This window comes from Pelecanus crispus, chromosome 8 (genome assembly GCF_030463565.1).
Source record: "Pelecanus crispus isolate bPelCri1 chromosome 8, bPelCri1.pri, whole genome shotgun sequence".
Classification (NCBI taxonomy): Eukaryota; Metazoa; Chordata; class Aves; order Pelecaniformes; family Pelecanidae; genus Pelecanus; species Pelecanus crispus.
This window is the reverse complement of record NC_134650.1, coordinates 34,421,393-34,444,104: the sequence shown is the minus strand read 5'-3', so window position 1 is coordinate 34,444,104 and position 22,712 is coordinate 34,421,393. Positions and strand designations below refer to the sequence as shown.

Here is a 22,712-nt window from a genome sequence, read left to right as displayed (position 1 = left end):
GTATGAACCAAATATCTGAATATGAACCACTCTGGGAAACCCATGGGCTTAGGCCTGCACTAATACTTCTGTGACCTACTCATTGCTACAGGCAGTACTAGGGAAGAAAGGGGATATGATAAGGAACCTGGATGAGAGTAACGTAGAAAGAGAAAATCATAAGCTACAGCAGCATCATTGATCTGTGTAAGAAAAAGCAAAGCTGAGAGCATGTGAAATGCCTTCTCCTGGAACCGCTCTTTCCGAGAACTGAAAGCAGAGAGTGAGACCACAGACCAGAAGAGGAAAGTCAGCTGAAGAGTCCTGCTTCTCTGGGAACGACAAGCAGGTCATTCTTCTGAAGATGTTACGGAGAAGTATGACAGTCCAGCTGATAAAAGGAGATTAAGGAAAAAGTCACTAAATGAGAAGTTTTCTCTAAGCCCACACAAAGGAAGCAACCAGAAAAAAAACATTGCAAAAAATGGCTCATCTCCTAAGTACCACATGTTAACTTTGTGCCAGCGGTCTTGTTTTTTTAATAACTGATTTATTCATTGCTCCAGACTAAAGTGACTTTCATTACCAAATGAGTCTACACTGTCAGCTGAACCGACCTCCTCTTTTATCCAAGAGTTTTTATCTCATGGACCTGACCTTGTGGACAGAAGTCAATCTGCACCAACCAGCTGAGTGTCAGAGCTGTCCCCAGTGTGGTTGACAAAGACAGCACTAATGTGACCACTAGGAGCTGTAGCTTATTTTGGGGAGGTATTCCAGTATGGCACTGTGGTCAATTTTCCTGCAAACCCGAGAAAAACATTTCAATGAGGCTTATGTTGCTGTTAAAGAACCAAACAGCATCACCCTGTTCACACTTTTAAAAGCTTCTCTGCTTATACTGTACCCAGAGTGAAATTCTGAAAATATAAAGCAGCATTTTAAAATCCCCAGTTTTTCCTGTAACCAACGTCCTTGCACATACTTGCTATGTCCAGCAAAATATTGGCTTTAGGTGTGAGCCTACACCGAATACAAGACAAACTTTTTGCTCCAAAGTATTATTTATTTTAAATTTAGAGAAGGAATAAGTTATTGCTAGTCCTGCTACACTACGTTCATGCTGTTCTTTTCATGCTATTCTTGACAATAAAGAAGGTAGTGCTATTTTTTTAAGATTTTATATGGGGGGCATGAAGGTGCCCCGCATAAGCTAATGATGGCAAAGGGACATATCCATTTGGGATTAGTGGAACTGAGATCTTTAACCCTTCACTGCTTTCATTCTGGACTGTAAGCTGCCTGCCAACATTTCGCCTGCTCCTTTGGCACCTCTTTATACTCCTAATTTTCAGGACATGTAGTAATATATTCCTTTGGAAACATGACACAGCTTGTACCATCTACTTTTTGAGAGACCCTTACAACAGTAGCAACTCCTCTCTTTACCCTACGTAAAACTCAGGAAAAATGGGCTCATGATCAATTACTAACATTTCTCTTATATCGTATTATCCATTTTACATAGCAAGGCAGCTTCCAAGTGCATCAGTCTTATTTTAAGAAAGCCAGCAAGTTTTTGCAGGGAGAGGCCAGAATATAGAATTAGTGACATGCCTCAGTGAAGGATACTTTGGAAACAAGACCCTTTTATAAGGTATTACCTTTTGTCTCTTCAGACTTCAGTACACGAGTGAAAATTTCAGATTTCTTCTCTCCTCAGCAAGTATTTGTCTTCATAACAATGCCATGACACAATTTGTCACTGTTCTGCATAACTGCAGTAACTAAACCTATTTCAAAAGGAAGAAAAATGAAAGAGACTGTAGCAGCATACAAAGAAAAGAGAACTAACATGAATGGAAAGCCAAGACCAGGCCTCCTTGTTCTAGCTAGTACAATTAGTATTTAATACTAATAATTCATATCTCAGTGAGACACACATAGTTACCACTGACAGTAATGCAGGCTCCAGTAACACAGGATAAAATTATATGCATGCATTTACATAAACACTGCAAATTTCACCCTTTTTCACCTCCCTTCACAGATAACCCCACACCAACATCATTAAACTAATTTATATCCCTGGCTGGAGAAAAGCAAAAACCCTTCTGCAATTTTCCATTTCCTTTGAACGAGCTTTCAGTCATAATCTACATTTTTATTCATGTTAATGTCCTTTGCTAAATTCAAGGATATGTGTTTCAATAACTGAAATCTGTGTATTTCCTCTCGATTGCACTGTTCATTTCAGATTAGTTGTTTATTTAACTGAACAAGCATTCCACAGAAATTTGTGACAACAAAGATTATCATCTGACCCCCTGAGATTGTCCACAGACACCCACTCACCGACCTGTTTTGAAGGTTGAGTTTGGCAAATTGAGAAAAATATTTGCATATTCAGTGACACAGGAGGTACCTTCTACTTGCATGGGCATGCAGTGGCTTTGTATAATAAAATTAGTATTTCCTGTATCTACTGAAAAACTCATGCGTCCCAGTATCCCACTGACCTATTTAACAGACACAGTGCAGAGTTATACTTTAATCACCCACCACATATCTAGATCTTCTTCCTTCTCCTGTCACTTCCTAAAATAGATCTATAATTTGTGGTAGAAACGTTTGAAGTGAATCTCTAAATGACCTTGTATGACCTTGTACTACTAAATTTCATCCTAACTTTTAAAGTTTTCAAATTCTTTCCATATTATATTCTATTTTTTCCCTGTGTAGAGAATGTTTTGTAAGTTTGCCACAGCAGATTTCATTAGTATATGTCTACTTCTTGCACCAAGGGTCACTAAAAATATGAAAATATGAAATATAACCAATCTGAAAACTTGGAGGAACTCCACTGGGAACCATTATGAATAGCCTCAGTAGCATGATTATTCTCCTAACTATGCATAAAAAGACAGGAAAAGGCTCTTATTTATCATTTCTACATAGAAGGACAGAAAATAAAGGCATCACATATAAAAAATAACAAGCAGATAACAAAAAAAAAAATCTTCTGCATTATAGGCAGGTTTCCACAAGCTACTATTGAAGCAAGTGCTTAGTAATAGTCACAAGAACATTTAGATGATTAAGACTACAGTGTGCAATTAGTTCAATTCAGGTACACGTTATACACGTATTGTTCCCGATTCTCTGAGGCACACAGAGATCAATACTACGGTCTGAGACCAGGGCCAGCTTTTTTTTCTCAGCACAGTATTTTTAAAGTAGATGCTCCTTACAGCAACACAGATCTGCAGCAATTCAGCTGAAACCAAGGGAGATACATATGTTGCAAACCAGTTACAATTTATTTTAGAATCAAGTCCTACAATTCGACTTAAGCATTCAGATGAGAAAAAGCTACAAGCAAAGTCTCTGCACACCTCTTATAAGGGGGAGGAAGAGGAAAAAGTTATGATGTGGACACTTTCATTGCATTAGCTCTTAATGATATGGCTCTTTATTGCCAGCAGCTCCAAGTATTAAAAAAAGCTCTTACTGTGCCATTATCTGCTTCGTGCTGGTGTTAAGCTGGTTAGAAGCCAACATCCAGCAACCTTGCATTAGGGAAAAGCTTACAGGAGAGTCTAATGATGATCAAGATCTGTACTATACCCCATGAAACTGAGAAAAAGTTATTTCCTTTGTCACTTTTTATGTTGCCCTTATTCTGTCATTTCACCCAAGACAGGTTTCATAGCGACATACACATACACATGTAGTAGCAGGTGAGATCTTCTGGCCCTGCATCAAGTGGCATGCTTAGCTCTAGTGCTACTATTCCCTTTCCTTACTTCTGCTTTTCTTAGTTCTAGAAAGATCTCTCTTCTGACTAATCAGTAATTTAAGGCCCTCTGAAATGTTATAAATGCTCTATTTTTGTAATATTTATGCTTAATTGTGCAACTATGAGAGATTTGTTAGCAATGACAGAAGAGTGAGTTGTTCCAGCATGTACAGCCAAAGTTTGAAATAACACCTGGGTTTTGACCAACAGAAACCATGGCAGTGCCATTCCGGAGACTGGAGAAGAGACGGTCACTGCAAACCTCTTTCTGTGTACAGTTGTGGGTAGAATTTCTCACTCACTCCACGCAAACATTGTCAGCTGGGTGTCAGACACAAGATGGAGTTCTCCAGATGGGTTAATTGTAATAAATATGTAAGCAAAGCAAAGGAAGTTTGGGTTCTCCTTTGTAAAGCTTTTCAGTTTTTGGTCAAATGTGATCATGAAGTTGAAAACAGTTTGGTTTTGTTTCTATCTGCAGGTATCATAAAAAGCAAAGAATATGTAGTAGTGGAGGCCAGCTGTGAGTCAAACACATGCCCTTTGAGAGGTAAAAGTGTCAGGGATTTTTCAGGAAATATGAAGAGAGAAAGCAAGGGAAAGGAAGAAAATGTTTTCCCTCAAACCAACATTTGTACTAGCTGTCCTTGATGATGCTCCAGGCAACTTCACTTAGCCTTCGGCTGCTGCCTTGCCGAGCAGCCTTGGATGTTGCCCCAGGCAATTATCATCTAGCCTTTGGCTTTTGCTTGGTTGGACACCTTTTGTTGCCATTTCTGATTTGTGTGATTGGCTCTTACCAATTCACATATATATGACTCTTTTTGTCCATCTGGACAATTACATAAATCTTTGGCATAATCTTAGGCTTGGTCTTTTTATTTTTATTTAATTCACTTCAATGGTTTTATTTTCTTTCCTCTCTATAATAGCCTTAGAAAACCCCATTCTTCCTGCCCGGTGGAATGCCTCAACAGCTTTGATTTTTCTATTCATTTTCTGGACAGGGAGGAGAAATATGCTTTCTTTGTATTTATCTCATTTTATACTCAAAACGCTGAGTGCATGTCTGCCAGAGCCAGATATTCCATGCCCTTCTGCTCAAGGCAATATATCTTGGCCTTATCAAGCAGGGATGTAAGAGATTTAGAATAAGATGGCTGCTAAAGCTGTGAATTCCTGCCTATTACTCCTGCATTAATAGAAAGAGTACTAAAAAGCTGCTATCAGATTTCTTCTTTGCTCATGATACTTTACCTTATTTCTTCCTTGAGTGGGAAAAAGCTGAATTTAGATTAGACTGTAGCAGCGAGGTGTGATCATTTCAACTAATTTGGGGAGTGGGAGAGAAATGTTTGATCAATTGAATGTTAGTAGTTTTTTTTCTCATTTTTACTGTCCATTTTTGATCCTCACTTTTCATATACATTCCTTTTGATCACATCTTGTGACTTTTCAAAGTGACAGGCCAACTTCAAAGAACAATACTGTATAATATCAAAAGGTCTCCATAATTTTAATCTTAAACAAACTGTATTGCATACGTAAATCTACCTTCAATTTTATTTATTTATTTACCACAACACAAAACAGAAATCACTGTAATGAACATTAATTCTGCAGAGGAACTAACTGCAGACATTTGGAGACACTCTAGCAGTAGGGTGCTCTTATCTAAATAGTCAACAAACTGGAAGGCTTCACCTAATGCCTGCAGGCTGTAGATTCCAAAACACACCACTACATTAAAGATACATCCCATGTTTTGGAAAGTTTACACGGGAAAATTACAACAGAGCTATACAAATAAAGATTACCATTAAATAAAAAAGTACTAAGTACTCCTGCTAGAAATAGCTTTTAAAGGAAAGGCCATACAGTGGAAAGAAAGCAGGAAACTCTTCCACTTCAACTTCCAGAAACTTCTCCTTGCTCAGTGCACTCCCAGTTCATACATCCATGCTCAGCAATGGCACCATGCAGGCGCCAGAGCCGGGTGGTGCCATCAGCCCCGCTCTGCAGGTCAGGGCAACAATGTTGGGACTGCATCACAAGAATGTCTAAACACTTCTAAGCAAGCCGCTTTCCCTTGCTCATTAGTAAATACACTAACATGAAAGTCTGACTGCTACAGAGTCACAGAGCCACTTTGGTTGGAAGGGACCTTTTGAGATCATCTAGTCCAAACCCCCTGGCTCAAGCAGGATCAGCAAGAGCAGGCTGTCCAGGGCTGTGTCCAGTTGGATTTTGAGCATCTCCACAGGTGGAGACTCCACAACCTCTCCGACCAACCTGCTGCTGCATACAGCTAGACTGTTACATCATCTGCACTCTCCCATCTTACAGACAAGAGATCATGCATGACTAGAGGTGGGGGGGAATCCTGGGCCACACGGCACTTGTTCTCAGTCCTCCTCTACAGCACAGCATGAAAAACCTCACCTTCCAGCGTGATGAAGCAGGGCACACCTGCTTTATTAACAACGCTCCACAAGTGAAGTTTGGTGGTTGGTTGGTTGGTTGGTTTGTTTTCTTTCTGAATAATCTAATTCAGGGAGAAACGAAATTATCATCAATGCAAAACCAAAAAGCAAACGCAAACCCTAAAGTCTCAAGTTTAGTAGCACTGACTTTTCAGAGCATAAAAATAATGCAAGACAGCAAAGAATTAAAAAAAAGGTAGCTTTCTGGTAAGATCAAATTGCCTGGGGTGACCAACATTTTAGCAAAAAGCCAGCCAAGTTCTGCAGTTAATATCTGAAGAAAACATAAACACAAGAATACTATGTAATGAAAGGCACTAAAGCACCACTGCACGTGCCCAAAAGCATTATAACAACACGCTGCAACTGTTTTGTAATACTGCAACCCTGACATCTCATAGCTTTTGTATTAATGCAAATTAACTTTTAACTTACTTTAAAATGACAGGAACATTAACCGGTATAAATTTTCATGAGGCTAACACTCTTGTGAATGCACAAAAGCAATCACAGCGGTCTGTTTAGATGGTTCACACAATACTATACTGGCATTTAACTTTCAGATTTGGCTGGAAAACACTTGCTCAGTATTGATGCTCAGGAACCTAAGCCTAACAGCAGTTCTCAAAGAGACAGTTACACACTGGAATATGCTTACGCATTTTAAAATTAAGATTACTCATTTTGGACTCTGATAACAGAATGTGGTGCCTTTTTTGCTGAAATATTTTTATGTTTTAATCATCTTCTGACCACACTGTAATTTAAAATTAGTCTTATGTCTTTAAAAAATTTACAACTGTGTTTTCAAAAAAAATCACAGCTACCTCATTTTGTCAAAAGTCTCCAGAAGTTGCAAGTACATTTTGCCAAACATCTCTGGGAATAGCACCCAGTCAGAAAAATATATCATTTGGGATGAGGCCATGTCTGCCCCATCCCAAACAGCTGAGCTGGGTTAGCAAATTCAAAACTTACATCACTGTCAAAACTTAAAAACAACCACAAAATAACAACAAAAAAATAGCCAAAACCCACAACTGGCAACAAACCCTTCTACAAATACTAGCTCAGATCCTCAGTCTCATGGTGAAACAACAAATATCTACAGCATACTAATATCTGATGTCCTTAGTAGAAACTCCTCTTGCCCTGTTAGAACTTGTTTGGTTCTCATCAGATCTTTACCATGACAATTTTGTAATCTGTTAAAGAATAGAAAATAAGATCATGTTTCTGTAGCTCTTTTCCTCTTAAATGAAATAATGTTTGTAAAACTTGTGCTGTTAAAATGCATCTTCCTAGTTTTCTCTCCCCCTGCTTGAATATTGTTTATTTCCACCCGTACATTGATTCATAGCCCCAGTAGTTTCTACAAATTACCTTTCCTCTAGAATATTATTATGGTGTCCTGTAATTACGACATCACTGCTAACTACAGCTATCAACAGTACAGTGTGCTGAGTTGGGTAAATCATTACCTACCCAGGCTCAGATGTCACAAATTTGCTGGGAAATAAATAAATTATAGATCAATACTACTGGAACTGGAATGATCCATCCCACTTAATTAGAACTACCATATTTCAGTACATTTCAGACAACAGTTAAAAAGATTCTGTGAATACTTATATGAAAAAGTCAAACCTTTAAATAAATCTTAATAAGGCCAGTCCCTAAACTATCAGTCCACAGAGACAGGTTTTTTCAATGCACAATCATAAAATCATTTAGTAGTAACACCATTAGCAACAGCTGAATTTCAAAACAATAGCTCCTTATACAGCCAGTATGAAACACTAAAGCTTCACAGCCTTGCATGAATGGACTGGGTTGACTAGCTGAGAAATTGTGGTTAGATTTCTAGAAGATGGTTTAGCTCAAATGTCTTCACAACATACCGCTGTGCCAAGTTTATCCTGCATTTCGGGAAAATTTTAGAAGCCTGAACTAGTTAAAAGGCTTGACTGGAGCAGGTATGCACCTACTAGCATATCCACCCAGTATCAAACTAAATCTTACAACTGGAAGCTGTAACAAGTCAAGCATGAGACTGATGCTATAAAGTAAAATAAATCGGGGGGGGGAGCCCACAAATAGTTATTTATTCACACTAGTTGTTAGTGGAAGAATGGATCTTTGCTTTAGTGCAAGATTCATCTATGTGATGTATCTATTGTCCTCTTATCCTTGCAATTAACCCAAGCCAGTTTTGGGTGAGAGTATCCTCCCAAATTGAGTGGTTACTACGAGGAACTGGAACCTTGGCCAGAGGAAGGACTTTGTTAGAGAGCTGGGTTGGTGCTTCCAACAAGAGCCTGATATGCTTGTTCTGTTTTATAGTGCCGCTGCCTGACCAGAAGCCTCTCTGTATGTCAAGGCTGTAGCTCTGGGGAGGCAGCCAACAGCTTCCCTGATGCAAAGGGAGGAAAGACTACGATGGCATTCTGCCTTCGTGTCTCTTAAAAGCGCTGCCCTTCCTCAGTGTGAATGGCTTACATCTGCCAAGATTCATTTTATGAACTGAACTACCACCTCCAGAATAGCCCTTGGGAGTGGATTTGGTTTTAATTTGCCTGGAGGATGTCATTTGCTGCCTGTTGCACAGGGGAAGGAGCTGACAGCAGCATTGTTTTGTTTCAGATTATTTTTCACTGCAGTCAAAAGGGTGAAATCACACATATTACCTAATTAAAGAAACCAAACACACAAATGAATCAGTATTTCTCTCTTGCATGCTGCTGGCATATCATCTTAGAAGATGTACTTTTAAAAACAAAAAAACCCAAACAACTTTATTTGCCTTTGAGAAGCTCCACTGAGTAATACCATCAACCATTTTAGGACTACCCTGGCAGGTCAAGCCAAATCTACTGCTATCACACCAGATGTAGACTATTCTTAACAGAAGAAACATTTAAATCTACCAAAATATCTTCTTTAGTATTAACTTAATATTTTTAAATACTTTGATTTGCCTGTGTCCACACAGGGACAAGCAGTGTGCATGGCCAGAAAAAAAAAAATCCTAGAAACAGAACTTTTTACTTAGCTTTTTGCTACTCAAAAGCATATGTCCTGGTTTCGGCTGGGATAGAGTGAATTTTCTTCCTAGCAGCAGGCATAGTGCTGTGTTTTGGATTTAGTAGGAGAAGAATGTTGATAACACGCTGATGTTTTTAGTTGTTGCTGAGTACTACTTATGCTAGTCAAGGACTTTTCAGCTTCCCATGCTCTGCCAGGCGCACAAGAAACTGGGAGGGGGCACAGCCAGAATAGTTGATCCAAACTGACCAAAGGGCTATTCCATACCATATGACGTCATGCTCAGTATATAAACTGGGGGGGGGGGGGGTGGCCAGGGAGCAGCGATCGCTGCTCGGGAACTGTCTGGGTATCGGTCGGCGGGTGGTGAGCAATTGCATTGTGCATCACTTGCTTTGTATATCATTATTATTATTATCACTATTATACTGTTACTATTAGCATTACTATTTTACTTTATTTCAATTATTAAACTGTTCTTATCTCAACCCAGGAGTGTTTCTCACTCTTACTCCTCCGATTCTCTCCCCCATCCCATCGGGGTAGGGGGAGCGAGCGAGCGGCTGCGTGGTGCTTAGTTGCTGGCTGGGGCTAAACCACGACAGCATAGCAGGAACTTCTGGAAAATAACCCAGCCTACCTTCAGGAAAGCAACTTTGTATGTTCTTCATAAATAATCAAAATACTTCAAAGATACCCAAAGAGTACTGAAATGTCTTCCCTTAATGGAAAAGCATTTAACGGGAGGGTGGGGGAAGAGGGCAAGGTTTTTTTACACTAACTGTGCAAATCTAAAGGTGCAACAATACACAAGCTCCCCGCACCATTCACACAGCTGAATAAAACCGATCCGAGTGAAGATAAAAACTGGACTCAAGCATTTGCATCTCAGCCCATGTTTGTGACTGAGAATGGAAGAAACGTATTTTTGTCAATAATTACAACTGCTGTGTTCCTTCACCCTCCTAATCACTGATGATAAGAATGAGTTTCTGGGGAACTATTTGACTTCCCCAGCAGTCTGAGCTGCAGACTAAACGTGCTGATGAGCAACGGAGAACACTGAAGCTGTGGCAGCTGGAGGCTGCCCACAGAGATGTGGCTATGAACATAACAAGTGTATTGTAAAACATGCTTTGCATTTTTCAAACTTGATGCAAAATCGATCACTCGCCAATTTCCTATGACAAGCTGAAAAAAATTTTTTCCCACTTTGCAACTGATCCAGCAGGACTACAAAAGACAAAAAATTAAATAGATAAGCTAAGAAAAAAGAAATAAAGAAGTAAAAAGGGGCAAAAATCATACACTGCACAAGGAATAGGAAAAATAATAAAGGGCATGTGTTATCCCAGAAGTAGCACAGTTTTCATTCAAGTAATGTTTCTGAATAGTATTTACACACCTCCAAATCATACCATAAGAGCAGCAAGGGAAGGGAACATGTTAACCCCTCCAAGGTGTTTTGGGATCACATTGCTTTGTTTAAATGAATCTGTGCCCTGCAGAAAAGGCACAGGACCACCGACGTGTCCCCGCAGTGTTTCCTGAACCCTTCTTTGAAGTGTTCTAAAGTTTAGTGACTTAAATTTGCTCACAAGTATCATCAGAGGTATTACAGTAAAAGGTAAAAAAAGTAAGTTTGTAATAGTGCTTAACTGTTTTGTATGAAATAATGCCAAGAGGAGGAAAATCACCAACGAAAGCACTTCATGTGAACAGACGTCCTCGGAGTACACAAACCCAACACCCACTCTGGAGTTAAGAGCACTAACAAGACAGCTACAAACTTCCCCAGCCAGTCCCAGACCTGGCAGGAGACAGGCGCGGGGGGCCGAGCCCCACCACCGCCCCCAAGTTACTCCAGCTGTAACAGAGCGGAAGCCAGAGATTTGGACCAAGGAACTCTTAGAGGGAGCATGAGATGAAACTCATAGCTGAGACACAGCGAGCAGGGGTATTTTCAGACAGCAGCTTCTGAGAAGAAAGTAGCCGTCATGTATTTGGGCTAATCTGATACAGAATTTGTTTCCTGATAACGCCTAAAACTCAGCGAAGATCAAGACCCGTTTGTGCTTGATGTTGTACACAGCTGCTGAAAGTACTCTTTGCCCTCAAGGTCTAATCACTAAAGCAGGTAACGTAGCCGAGCTTTTGGAGGGGGAAGAAAGGTACCCTGAGATTTAAAAAAAATGTTTGGAAGACGAAAGGTTGAGAACGGAGCAAGGAATTAAGATTCTTACAGTTCCTGGCTAAGAGATAGACAATACCGTCTTGGCAAGGGAAAACGCTGCGACACTCTGCTTGCTGCCAGCCTCGCCACATCAAAGCCACGCAAGCCTTTGTTACTTATCGCAGCCCCTGACACCCGCTGCGTCACCTACACGCCGTATTCCCCTTCCCACAAACTCCACCAGATCCAGCCTGATGTTAACCCCACGATTTCACGATCCCATTTGCCGTTCCCGCCGAGCCCCCTCGCTGTCTGCACGGCCCCCCCCCCGCGGGACAGCACGCACGGTGAGGGGGCTCCCCACCCGCGGCCCGGCGGTTCAAGGGCCGCTCCGGCCGGGGAGCTCCCGCCGCCATTTCCGCGGGGCTCCCTCTCCCCCGCCAGGCAGCCGCGGCCGCCGCCATTTCCGCGGGGCTCCCTCTCCCCCGCCGGGCAGCCGCGGCCGCCGCAGATCCGAGGCGTTCCCGCCCTCCCCGGGAGCGGCAACCCCGGCGCCGCAGCGGCAGCTCCGCCTCAGACCTGCGACTGCCTCAGGCGGAAGCGCAGGCGGCAGCAGCACCACCCCCAGCACCGTGACGCCTGACACCGTCGCTCAGCGGCGCTGCTGTGACGCCAGCACGGCGCGACAGCGTGACGGCATGACGTCGGCGCGCGTGCGCAGTCTCCCGCCGCCGGGAAGGTCGCAGCGGTGACCGGCCCAGCAGCCGCCGCCGCCATCATCATGTTGTCCGTGGCCGCCCGCTCCGGGCCCTTCGCGCCCTACCTGTCGGCCGCGGCGCACGCCGTGCCCGGCCCGCTGAAGCCGCTGGCGCCGGCGGTGGCGCGTCGCGCCGAGAAGGTGCCGCTGGACCTGAAGCGGCCTCTGCTCTGCAGGGAGTCGATGAGCGGCCGGTCGGCCCGGGGGGGCCTCGTCGCCGGCGCCAGCCTCAACGGTGCGGGCCGGGGGTCGGGGCGCCACGGGCCGGGCCCTGGGGGAGCGCCGGGGGGGCCGCTCGGGGCGGGGGCGGGCGGCGTCGGCGTCCCGTCGGCTCGGGGGCCGGGCCCAGGCCCAGGCGGGACGGGGGCTTCGGCGGCCGGCGGCGGGGCACCGCGGGCAGCGGGCCGGGAGTGCTGTCGGCTCCGCCGGCGCTCCTGGGTCACCGCTCGGCCGGCGCCCGGGGCGGGAGAGAGCGGGCTCGCCGCAGCGGCTGGCGGGGGCGGCCGCAGCGCTGGAGGCCCGGCCTGGCAGGCGGGGGGAAGCAGAGTCGCGGGGTAGTTGAGAGGTTCTGGCTTTTGCTTCTTTTTTTTTTTTTAAATACTTGATTCCAAGTTGTCATCGTTATGGTAGCACGCGTTTGTGATCTTAGAGTTTAGGGCACTGGAAAGCCTGCTTCCTTTTGGTGCTTCCCGGTGGATATTTATTTAGCTGAAGGGCATCAGAGCGGAGATGTGCAGTGAGAGCACACGGTGTGTTTTACTGTTGCATAAAACCAGCTCTACCAGTGAATTCGCTATGTCAAAAGCATTACCGTTTCCTCTTCTTAAGTGTCTCTATTTCCCCCAGTTTATGTGCAGTGTTCAGGGAAGCATCAGCTAGGTAAAGTTAGTCCCAGGCCGTTCTTGCAGAACCTGACTTGCGGCCGAAGGGCAGTGGTTCTCCATGAAACAGGCTGAGTCGCGTTTCAGGCAGAACTGCTGCCCTTACCTGCTGGCGCTGGGCATGTAACAGTTTGCTTCACACTGTTACATAGGATATTCATGTAAGGCTTGGAGAGGGCAGTGCCTTGTGGAAGGTGCTCTGTAGTGATTAGAGCTACATGCTTCACCTGGCCCTCAACTGTAAAAGATATGTTCAGGTGAAAACTCTACAAATCTATAACTAATATAGCTGACATTTAGTCTTATTCTTAGTTTTAATTAATATCAAGCATGCTTTTCTCTGAGTATAAGGAATTTGTAGAAGTTAATCGTATTGTTTGTTACTAAATGTGAAATAATTTAAGTCTTGATACTGAAATAAATTAGTATGGTTTACTCAGAATTTTGAATTTCAGTTTAATTTTTCTGCAATTAAAATCCTACAGCAAATATCTTCTCTATGCTGAGTTACTTGTAAATAAATGTAAATATTTCCCCGTTATATTGCATATAAATCCCTGAGAGTTATTTTAAGTACTTTGAGAGAATGGTTTTTATTAATCTCTGTTAACTTTGTGCCAACTGCTAGAAAAAAAGTAAAGACTAAATAGTTCTTTTCAAATAACAGAGCTTGCACTTCAGCAAGTAATAGGTTCTGTCTTTGGCATGTTCTTTTATTTGGCTTACAGATTTTCATTGAGGGAAGCAGCTTTCTTTTGCTGGAGAAACTCATGGAGGGCCTCTTAGCTGTCACATCTTTTTAGTTTAGCACACAGGCTTGACATGGGAATCCCACTTGAAAAGCTTCGGAATTGGACAGTTATTAGCTTTATCCCTAAATCCTTCTATGAAGTGAGCCTGGCAAATAGGGGACTTCAGGTTTAAAAATTATTTACTGGGGCAGTTAGCTTTGACAACAGTTTAATATAAAGGAGAGTGCCTGATATCGCATTTTTAATCTTAAAAATGCTTAACTGCACACTTAAGATTATTAAAGGCATAGAAGTTACTTAAATCAAAGAGCACAAAAGTGTTAAGCTACAGATGTGCAAACTTTACTAAATCAAATTTCTTCATAGCCATTTCTTTCAGGGAAACATTTGAATGGAAGACAGGTCTGTCTTTTCTTAGCTAGTCATGGTGTCCTGCAGGAGTTTTTCCTTGAAATCTTGAGAAAAAACAGGTCACTTTAAACCCAGAACTTCTTGCAGATTTTTCTGCACCCTTACCAGGCTTCATGTAATTTCCAAAGAATAGGTAGAATGGTTTCAGAAATCACCCGTTCATCTACCGAAAGTACCTTCTGGAAACCATTTTCCTACAACTTAAAATTGAGATGTATAATTAGTGGAATCCTACCCAGACTCTGGAGTAACTCTTACCCATAATTCCAAAAATGCAAAATAATCATAATATTTTTACCTGAAAGTGTTGTCATTTCATATTATTTTTCTTGCAGCACCTGCCAGTGTTCGTTATGTCCATAATGATGTCATGGTACCCGACTTCTCTGCCTATCGTCGTCAAGATGTGCTAGATGCCACCACATCTTCTCAGAGCAGCAGTGAAGCTAGAAAAGGGTTTTCCTACCTGGTGACTGCAACGACATGTGTAGCAACTGCATATGCTGCTAAGAATGTTGTCACCCAGTTCATTTCCAGCCTGAGTGCCTCTGCTGATGTGCTAGCGCTGTCAAAGATTGAGATCAAGTTATCTGACATTCCAGAAGGCAAGAACATGGCTTTCAAGTGGAGAGGGAAGCCCCTCTTTGTGCGCCACAGAACCCAGGCAGAGATTAATCAGGAAGCTGCAGTTGATTTGTCTAAACTGAGGGATCCGCAGCATGACTTAGACAGAGTAAAAAAACCAGAATGGGTCATTTTAGTAGGTGTCTGTACTCATCTGGGTTGCGTACCCATTGCTAACTCTGGAGATTTTGGTGGTTATTACTGCCCTTGCCATGGGTCCCATTATGATGCCTCTGGCAGAATCAGGAGAGGTCCTGCTCCCTATAACCTTGAGGTTCCGACTTACCAGTTTCTTGGTGATGATGTAGTGGTCGTTGGCTGAATAACGAGGTGCTTGCTCCCTTTCATGTTCCTGTGAATGTACACGCAAAAGGGTTAACTGAGATTCTGGAATACTGTAAAACCAGATGATCCTGAAAACGTATTAGCTGTCTAGATTCTCAACCAGAAGTATGTTTGAATACTTCCCTGTGTTCAATTTTAATAAAAACTTGGAGTGAGCACTTGTTCCTGACTTACAATAACGTGTATTTATTTGTGTATTCGTAGTGTGTCTAGTCAAAGAAATAATACAGCGGACCCTGAACATGTTTACGGAGTCCTTCCGAAGGGATGCTGATTCAAGATAGACACTGAACTATAAAGCCATTGTTTCCTTAATACCACATATTTTTCACTACTTGTATTTTTTTGTTGTTTTTACTGCATTATGGGAAGAAAAAAGATCTAAAAAAGATCTTGCTATGAACTTCTAACAGTGTTTGGAGTAAGTTTCAATGTAGAATCCTATGAGATGTAATCCTTTTCCTTCCAGTATATCTTTTTTTGTTTGTTTTCAAAGGAAGTAAAGGAAAAATTAAATAAAAAACAACCTAGAAAGAGAACTATTACATTGTTCAGAGGCAGCTTATAATTGTTTACCTAGAATGGTAGCATTGTAATTTTATGATGATGTGGACAAAAATAAGCGTGTCATGTTAGAATTACAAAATTATTTTTTTACTTGCAGGTAAGGCTTGATCTTGTGCATAGTTAAGCATCAGATCAGGTGCTTAGGACACTGGAAAATTTGTGACACTTTTCCAAAAGAAGTTGAGAAGGAAGTAAAAAGGAAAATCCAAGTTTTACAGAGGGTGAAAAGTAAATCATAAGAACCACTCAGTCTGGGCTAATCTGTAATGTTAGACATCGCAAAAGGTTGTGTTGCCATCACAGATATTTTAAGACTCAATGTGTGTGAAAATTGTCTTTTCATATCGCCCATAGCCTAAGCTCAATAAAGGCCAAAGCTTTGAAACCTCTCTTACCTTGATGCTGACTCTGAAGGCGCAGATAAACAAATTCAGCCCGAAATAGATGTTTTAACCAGTATTGGTCCTGCCAGTACAAAACAAAAGCTAGCAATTCATTGCCTACAGTACATGAGGAGAAACAAGGTTTGCTGTTTCTAGAACACACAAAAAAAAAAAAAACCCACCACCAAACTATCTCGACATTCCTGTTCTTTACTGCTGTTCTGTGAATGCCTCTGTCTTGCACGCATTAATGTGCTCCTCCAGTTGCAAAACAGAAAATACAATCAATCCTCAGAATTCCCTGGGTCTGGAATGTTTAGCCTCGCATATACCTCACGTAAAGCTGTGATGACAGTTGGGTTAAAGTTGATTATAAATAGGATTAATCAGAATATTGGTGTGTATAACTTGCCTGTTCTCAGACAATTCAGTGAAAAAAAGACCACAGATGACTACTACAGAAGTTCTTAGGTATGCATTTTACACCATTTCATAAATTTGAGCTTTACACCTTATCACTATGTCCACAAAAACATTCTCAAGAGCTTTTTTTATGCTAAACCAGTACTGAAAGAGATGTTCCCAAACTTGTATCTAAATAATTGGTATTCATGTATGTGCCTTGTATTACAGGGTTGATCTTTCCTCAAATTTTGTATTTCAAGAAAAGAAGCTTAGTAACTCCTGAAGTAGCATTAGAGCATTGCTCATCTGCTCTCAAGTGGCTACTCTTACCTCATCCTAAAAAATATTTTTTAGCCCACAGGTTACATCATTTAGTCCTAACCTTTGTTTACATAATCACTGCGGTACCAGTAAATTTGGCCCCTGTAAAGCAAGGAATGGCCCAGCCCCAGCCCCACCCCGGGCCGCCCTGAGATCCCAGGAAAAGCCCTATTGTGCTGTTATCTTGGTCATAAGGACTTGGGCATCAGGCAGTCTCTGTCCACACCTGGGCTATCTGCTGCCCGAGTTGTGTACCAGAGCGACTCAGCACGAATTGTGGTCAGAATGTAAAATACTGGCCAAAGCCAATCATCTCAAGATCCTATAAATTGCAATTCAAGTGGGAGACCTCTTTGAGCTCTATGGGACCGCAGCGGACTGTGTGACCCAGTATCTCGCCCTGAGCTGAGATGCCTGTCAGGGTAGATTTCGCGAGGATTGAAGGATTGTCCATCGATTTCGCGAGGACTCAAAGGACTGACTTTCGGTTCACCGACCGTCTGTTGATGAATGCTGGCACATAAAAGTGAGTATTCCATGAAACTCACAAAAAGGGAGATTTTGATCACAGGTTAACCTCGGTGTGTGCAATTTGGCTATATATATATCTCCATCTATACTATCCCTATTCACATAAACTTGACCAAGTCTGAGACTAAGATTGGACCTAGCTGCACCTAAACTCCTCTCTGAAAGGAGTTTAGAAAGCAAGGGGATCTGTTCTGAATCTCGTGACTCACCGTGAGGGTCCCCCTTATCCCCTGCACCCACAATCACTCTGTGAATCATTCTAGCTCAAGTGTAGCTGAATTTTCCTTTGTGTACTTCTTCCATGTAAGTAATAGAGTGAACCTTGCCATTCTCAAATCTTTAACTAAGTTGCTATCTTGATTGTAACAAATTCCATCAAATCGCTGTTTCAAATTCATAGAATCATAGAATGCTTTGGGTTGGAAGGGACCTTAAATTGGCTGATGCTTAAGTGCTGTTAAGAATTATACAACCTAATACTGTGATCTATCTCAAAATATTAATAAATCTTAAATCGCTGCTAACCAAAGCCATGTAAAAAATCATATTCGCGACAAATTGGCATAGTCAGCAAGATCCACAAATCTGTATTCGTGACACCAGGGCAGTTTCTGAGTTGACAACTGAACACAGGGGAAGGTAGAGTAGTTACGTCACACCTGGGCTTAAAGGGTCACACATAAAATTACTTGCACAGAATAAGCTGTTGCTTAAATTACATCAAACTGACTTGATCAAATCTTACCAATCTACAACTAATGCAGCAAGATGACATCGAACTCATTTGAGAACAAAACGGCAGCTTTTACTGTAAACATGAGATGCCAGCAATGCCTTTTTTCACCAGACTGATGACATAACAGTTGAAGAAGCTGAAGTATCGATTCTTAGGCAATGCAGGTGTGATAGTCTCCATCCTCTCTTCAGTTAAAGGCTTTGTACTTTTAAAGTGGGAAAAAATTATTCATAATGGGCCAAGCATGCCTTAGAACAGAATGAGGATTTACTAGAATTTGAGAAATAAAGAGTTAACAGCCTCAAATCTCCCAAACCACTCACAGTTTGGTACTGCAAGTACAGATGCAAATTAAAAAAATGTGAAATTTCATCTGAACACATTAAAACACCTTTTTTACTGTGAAGGTTGTCAAACACTGGAATAAGTTGCCTGGAGGGGTTGTAGAGTATCCATGGAGATACTCAAATCCAACTGGACAGTCCTGAGCAACCCTGCTTGAGCAAGGGGGTTGGACTAGATCATCTCAAGAGGTCCCTTCCAACCTCAGTGACGCCGTGATTTGCAAGGAATAATGTCCAATTATTGTATTGTCTTGTCTGGGACAAGAAACTCCAGAAGGCCCAAACTCCCTAAGGGGGAAGCGTGACTCAAGCAAGGGTAAACCTCCACAAAGTGATGTGCTGGTTGCCAGTAATAAGCTCATAATTACCTTATGGGCTAAGATGTCCTTGGAAGGAGCTCTCAGTACTGCCACTAAGTACAAGACATTGCCACCATACCAATGGGTAACGTTACCCTTTTCACGGCTAGTGTACCCTGTGGGGCTGGAAGTACAAGTGTTCAAGTACACAGAAAAATACCGCTATATTTTATTAAATTCTGAAGATTCGTCGTATTCCTAAGAAGCAAACACTTACCGGGCTTTACTACGTCTACGTATTTCCACTTTGACGCCCTCTGCTGCGCTCATGGCCTTACCAGGGCTCTATTCCTAATGTCAGATCCTTTTTGCTTAAACTGCTTGCCAGTGAAAAGAAAAAACAGACTCAGAGATTTCACAAAGCTAATAGGGCACCTTTCCCCTACCAAAAATGTACGAAGCCCCACTTGTCTCTTCACAGCTGGGGCTTCCTCATACTTGTATAAGACAACTCTGTGCTCTGTATCGTTTTCTTTTTGAGCAGCAGTGTGAAGTCACACTTTTCCCTGTGCCACATACCGTCAGCCATATGATCGGTCCTGCTTTAGCCAGCCAGGCCAGCATCACTCGCTGCTGTTGGCAGGGTGGCAGGAGCTAAAAGCAAGGACAAGTTTGATGCTGGTACGGGTTTGCCAGGTTGATCAGTGTTGGGGCCTGATGTTTTTCAGCAGCAAAGCTGTAAAGCACAAGCCTATGCCAGTGAGACGAGCTGCACTGCCTGCCTTTCATCTGCACGCCTCTTAGCTCTGAAGCAGCAGCCGCGTATCTGTTTCTTCTCAGCTAGCTATTTTTTCTCCTTTAGAACAAAACAGTCTTTCTGACGTTCTGAACAGAGTTCATGTTTATTTAATAAAAAAAGCTCTTCAGATAAGGGGAAGAAAGATACTAAAATCAAAACATAATTTTTAATATTTGACATTTCAAAAGCTTTGTCTTTTCCGTATCTTTAGAGGAGGGGCAATATTTTTAGTGGATACTGCTGTCACAGGAATAATTAGTGGAGAGACTCTAAACAAAATTCAGAATATTAAGTCATTTTCATGGCTAATGACATGGTTTTTTAACCCTTCTGATTTGTTAGGCCCACTTGTCAGAACTGAAGACAGTTTCCCATACAGCCTCTGTACAGTCATTAACATATGTTCTTGCAAACTAAATGAGGCAGCGGTCTCAAAGGCCATGTTGTGCCACAGCACAGTTATCAAGGACACTTTGCCACTGGTCACCAACAAAATCTACATGAAGAAGAAACTCTAAGAGGAGGGTTCCTAAGCAGTTCAGGTATATCTGAGGAACGCAGTAGTTGGTTCCCCAGTTAAAGGAGCATTCAGCATCCGAGCAACACATTTCTCATCAGTAGAAGTGGTAAGTGACAGAATAATAATGACCCTCCTCCAACCTGGAAAAAGAAAAAAGTAAATAATTTATGGGTGGAAGGAGAGAGTTTAAAGCTACTGAACATTGGGTGTCCTCCATGGATAAAATTTTCTCAGCTACCTACACATGATGCTTATTTCACATGTTAATTGCTTTTATCCTCCACAGAGCTGGTAGCACTGTTTGTTATTCAAATGATTCACATTCTAAGACAATTTTTGGTTATTTATAGTGTTGGGAAGCTCTGGCTGTGATCTGTATTAACTGTGCCAGATTTCCTGCTTTCAAGTAACTTCCTTATGTTTCAGTAATAGTTTTGAAGAGATGGGTAAATGAAAAATACCTTTCATGTTAATAATGCAGGTGATCCTGTCTCTGAAGGACTTTTGCACTTCATGCCCATTAAAGTCTTGCAGTTTTGCTGACCAGTATATGTTTTGCAATCACCATGAAAATTCATATTTTCTCTCATCATAACCTTTTAAAAATATGGTGTTTACACAGGCTCAGGTCAAACATATCTATTAATCTGGGGGCCTGCTTTGATACACCCAGAATCTGGTGGTGGCCAGGGTGGTTCCCCAGGCTATAGCACCTAATATATTCAGAATAGGGTTCCCACTGCTTCTGCTACCATTAAAAGTACTTGACAGTCTTGCAAATCACAATCTTAAGTTAAAAGTCTGGAAGAGGAGAGAGAAAAGTGATGACCATCTGAAAACAGCTAGAGGAACTGCAACATCACACAGGAACCACAGCATAACCAGGGATACATCTTGCACCTCTGGGCTGTTACTCCAGAGCATTCTCCCTTTCTTTTCTTGCAAGCTGGGAATTCAGCCCTGTGCAACTACAGCAGGAAATGAAGAGGGAACAGCTTCCAAGAATTACTTTTGTCTAAAAAACAACCAGTTAGTTGCAAATGTAATATGTTGCACTCGGCAAATCATTTAGCATAATTGTGACATTTTGAAAAGTACTGTAACAATATCAATTACAACAGCCTTTATTCTTGCAGAAAATATTTAAGTGGTTTTTTAACAGAAAATACAAGACCTTTTATGCGCTAAAAGCAGAGGAAGAACATATCTGCGTAATTAGAATGCTTTATCATAACATAGACACAAAATTATGTCATGTAAAGCGTACAAGGAAATATTGACCTCAACATTTCAAAACTTTTAGATCTCAGATGTGATTTCAGCTTTTCAAATGATACCACTGCATTGCACTTCTAGAGAAAAACAAACAGAATACATATATGTTCTGCTTGCAAAGTTGGTATCTACTCCCAAGATAAAATGAGTGAAATAAAATGAGCTAGTTGGTGACATCAAGGTTGGAGGCAGCCTGGATTGGAGGCAGCCTGGGCTGCAGTGATCATGCGCTGGTGGAGTTTGCAGTCCTGAGGGATATGGGTCAGGCAAAGAGTCAAGTCAGGACCCTGAATTTTAGGAAAGCAAACTTCCAGTTCTTCAAGGAGTTAGTCAATAGGACTCCCTGGGAAACTGCCCTCAGGGACAAAGGAGCAGAACAGAGCTGGCAGATCTTTAAGGATGCTTTCCATAGAGCACAAGAGGTCTTGATACCCAGGTGTAACAAATCGGGACAGGAAGGCAAGAGACGGGTATGGATGAGTCCAGACCTGCTGGTCAAACTAAAGGGCAAGAAGGAAATGCACCGGCAGTGGAAGCAGGGACAGGTATCCTGGGAAGGTATAGGAACACTGTCCGGTTGTGTAGGGATGGGGTCAGGAGGGCCAAGGCACGGCTGGAGCTGAATTTGGCAAGGGATGCAAAGAATAACAAGAAGGGCTCCTACAGGAATGTCAGCCAGAAAAGGAAGGTCAAAGAAAGCGTACCACCCCAATGAGCAAGAGTGGCAAACGTAACAACGGACGAGGAGAAAGCTGAGGTACCCAACAACTTCTTTGCCACAGTCTTCACTGGCAACCTCTCTTGTGGATGGACCACAAGATGGGGACTGGGGGAGCAAAGTTCCTCCCACTGTAAGAAAAGATCAGGTTCACGACCACCTGAGGAACATGAACGTACATAAGTCTAGGGGACCTAACAAGATGCATCCCAGAGTCCTGAGGGAATTGGCTCATGTAGTTGCCAAACCACTCTCCATGATATTTGAAAAGTCATGGCAGTCAGGTGAAGTCCCTGCTGACTGGAAGAAGGGAAACGTTGCATCCATTTTTAAAAAGGGAAGAAAGGACCCTGGGAACTACCGACCTGTGAGCCTCACCTCTGTCCCTGGGGAGATCGTGGAATAGATCCTCCTAGAAGCTACGCTAAGGCACATGGAGGACAGGGAGGTGATTTGAGACAGCCCCCATGGCTTCACCAAGGGCAAGTCCTGCCTGACCAACCTAATGGTCTTCTGTGATGGAGTGACTACATCAGTGGTAAGGGAAGAGCTATGGATGTCGTCT

At 42.3% G+C, this 22,712-nt stretch overlaps 1 protein-coding gene across 1 annotated transcript; it reads left to right on the top strand.

Moving 5' to 3' along the window:
• Positions 1 to 12,260: 12,260 nt before the first annotated feature.
• UQCRFS1 (ubiquinol-cytochrome c reductase, Rieske iron-sulfur polypeptide 1) lies at positions 12,261 to 15,411 on the top strand. Its single transcript, XM_075715229.1, has 2 exons — positions 12,261 to 12,471; positions 14,616 to 15,411. Exons 1-2 carry the CDS (start codon positions 12,261 to 12,263, stop codon positions 15,224 to 15,226), a joined length of 822 nt encoding a protein of 273 aa, XP_075571344.1. The 3' UTR covers positions 15,227 to 15,411.
• The last annotated feature ends 7,301 nt before the right edge of the window (positions 15,412 to 22,712 follow it).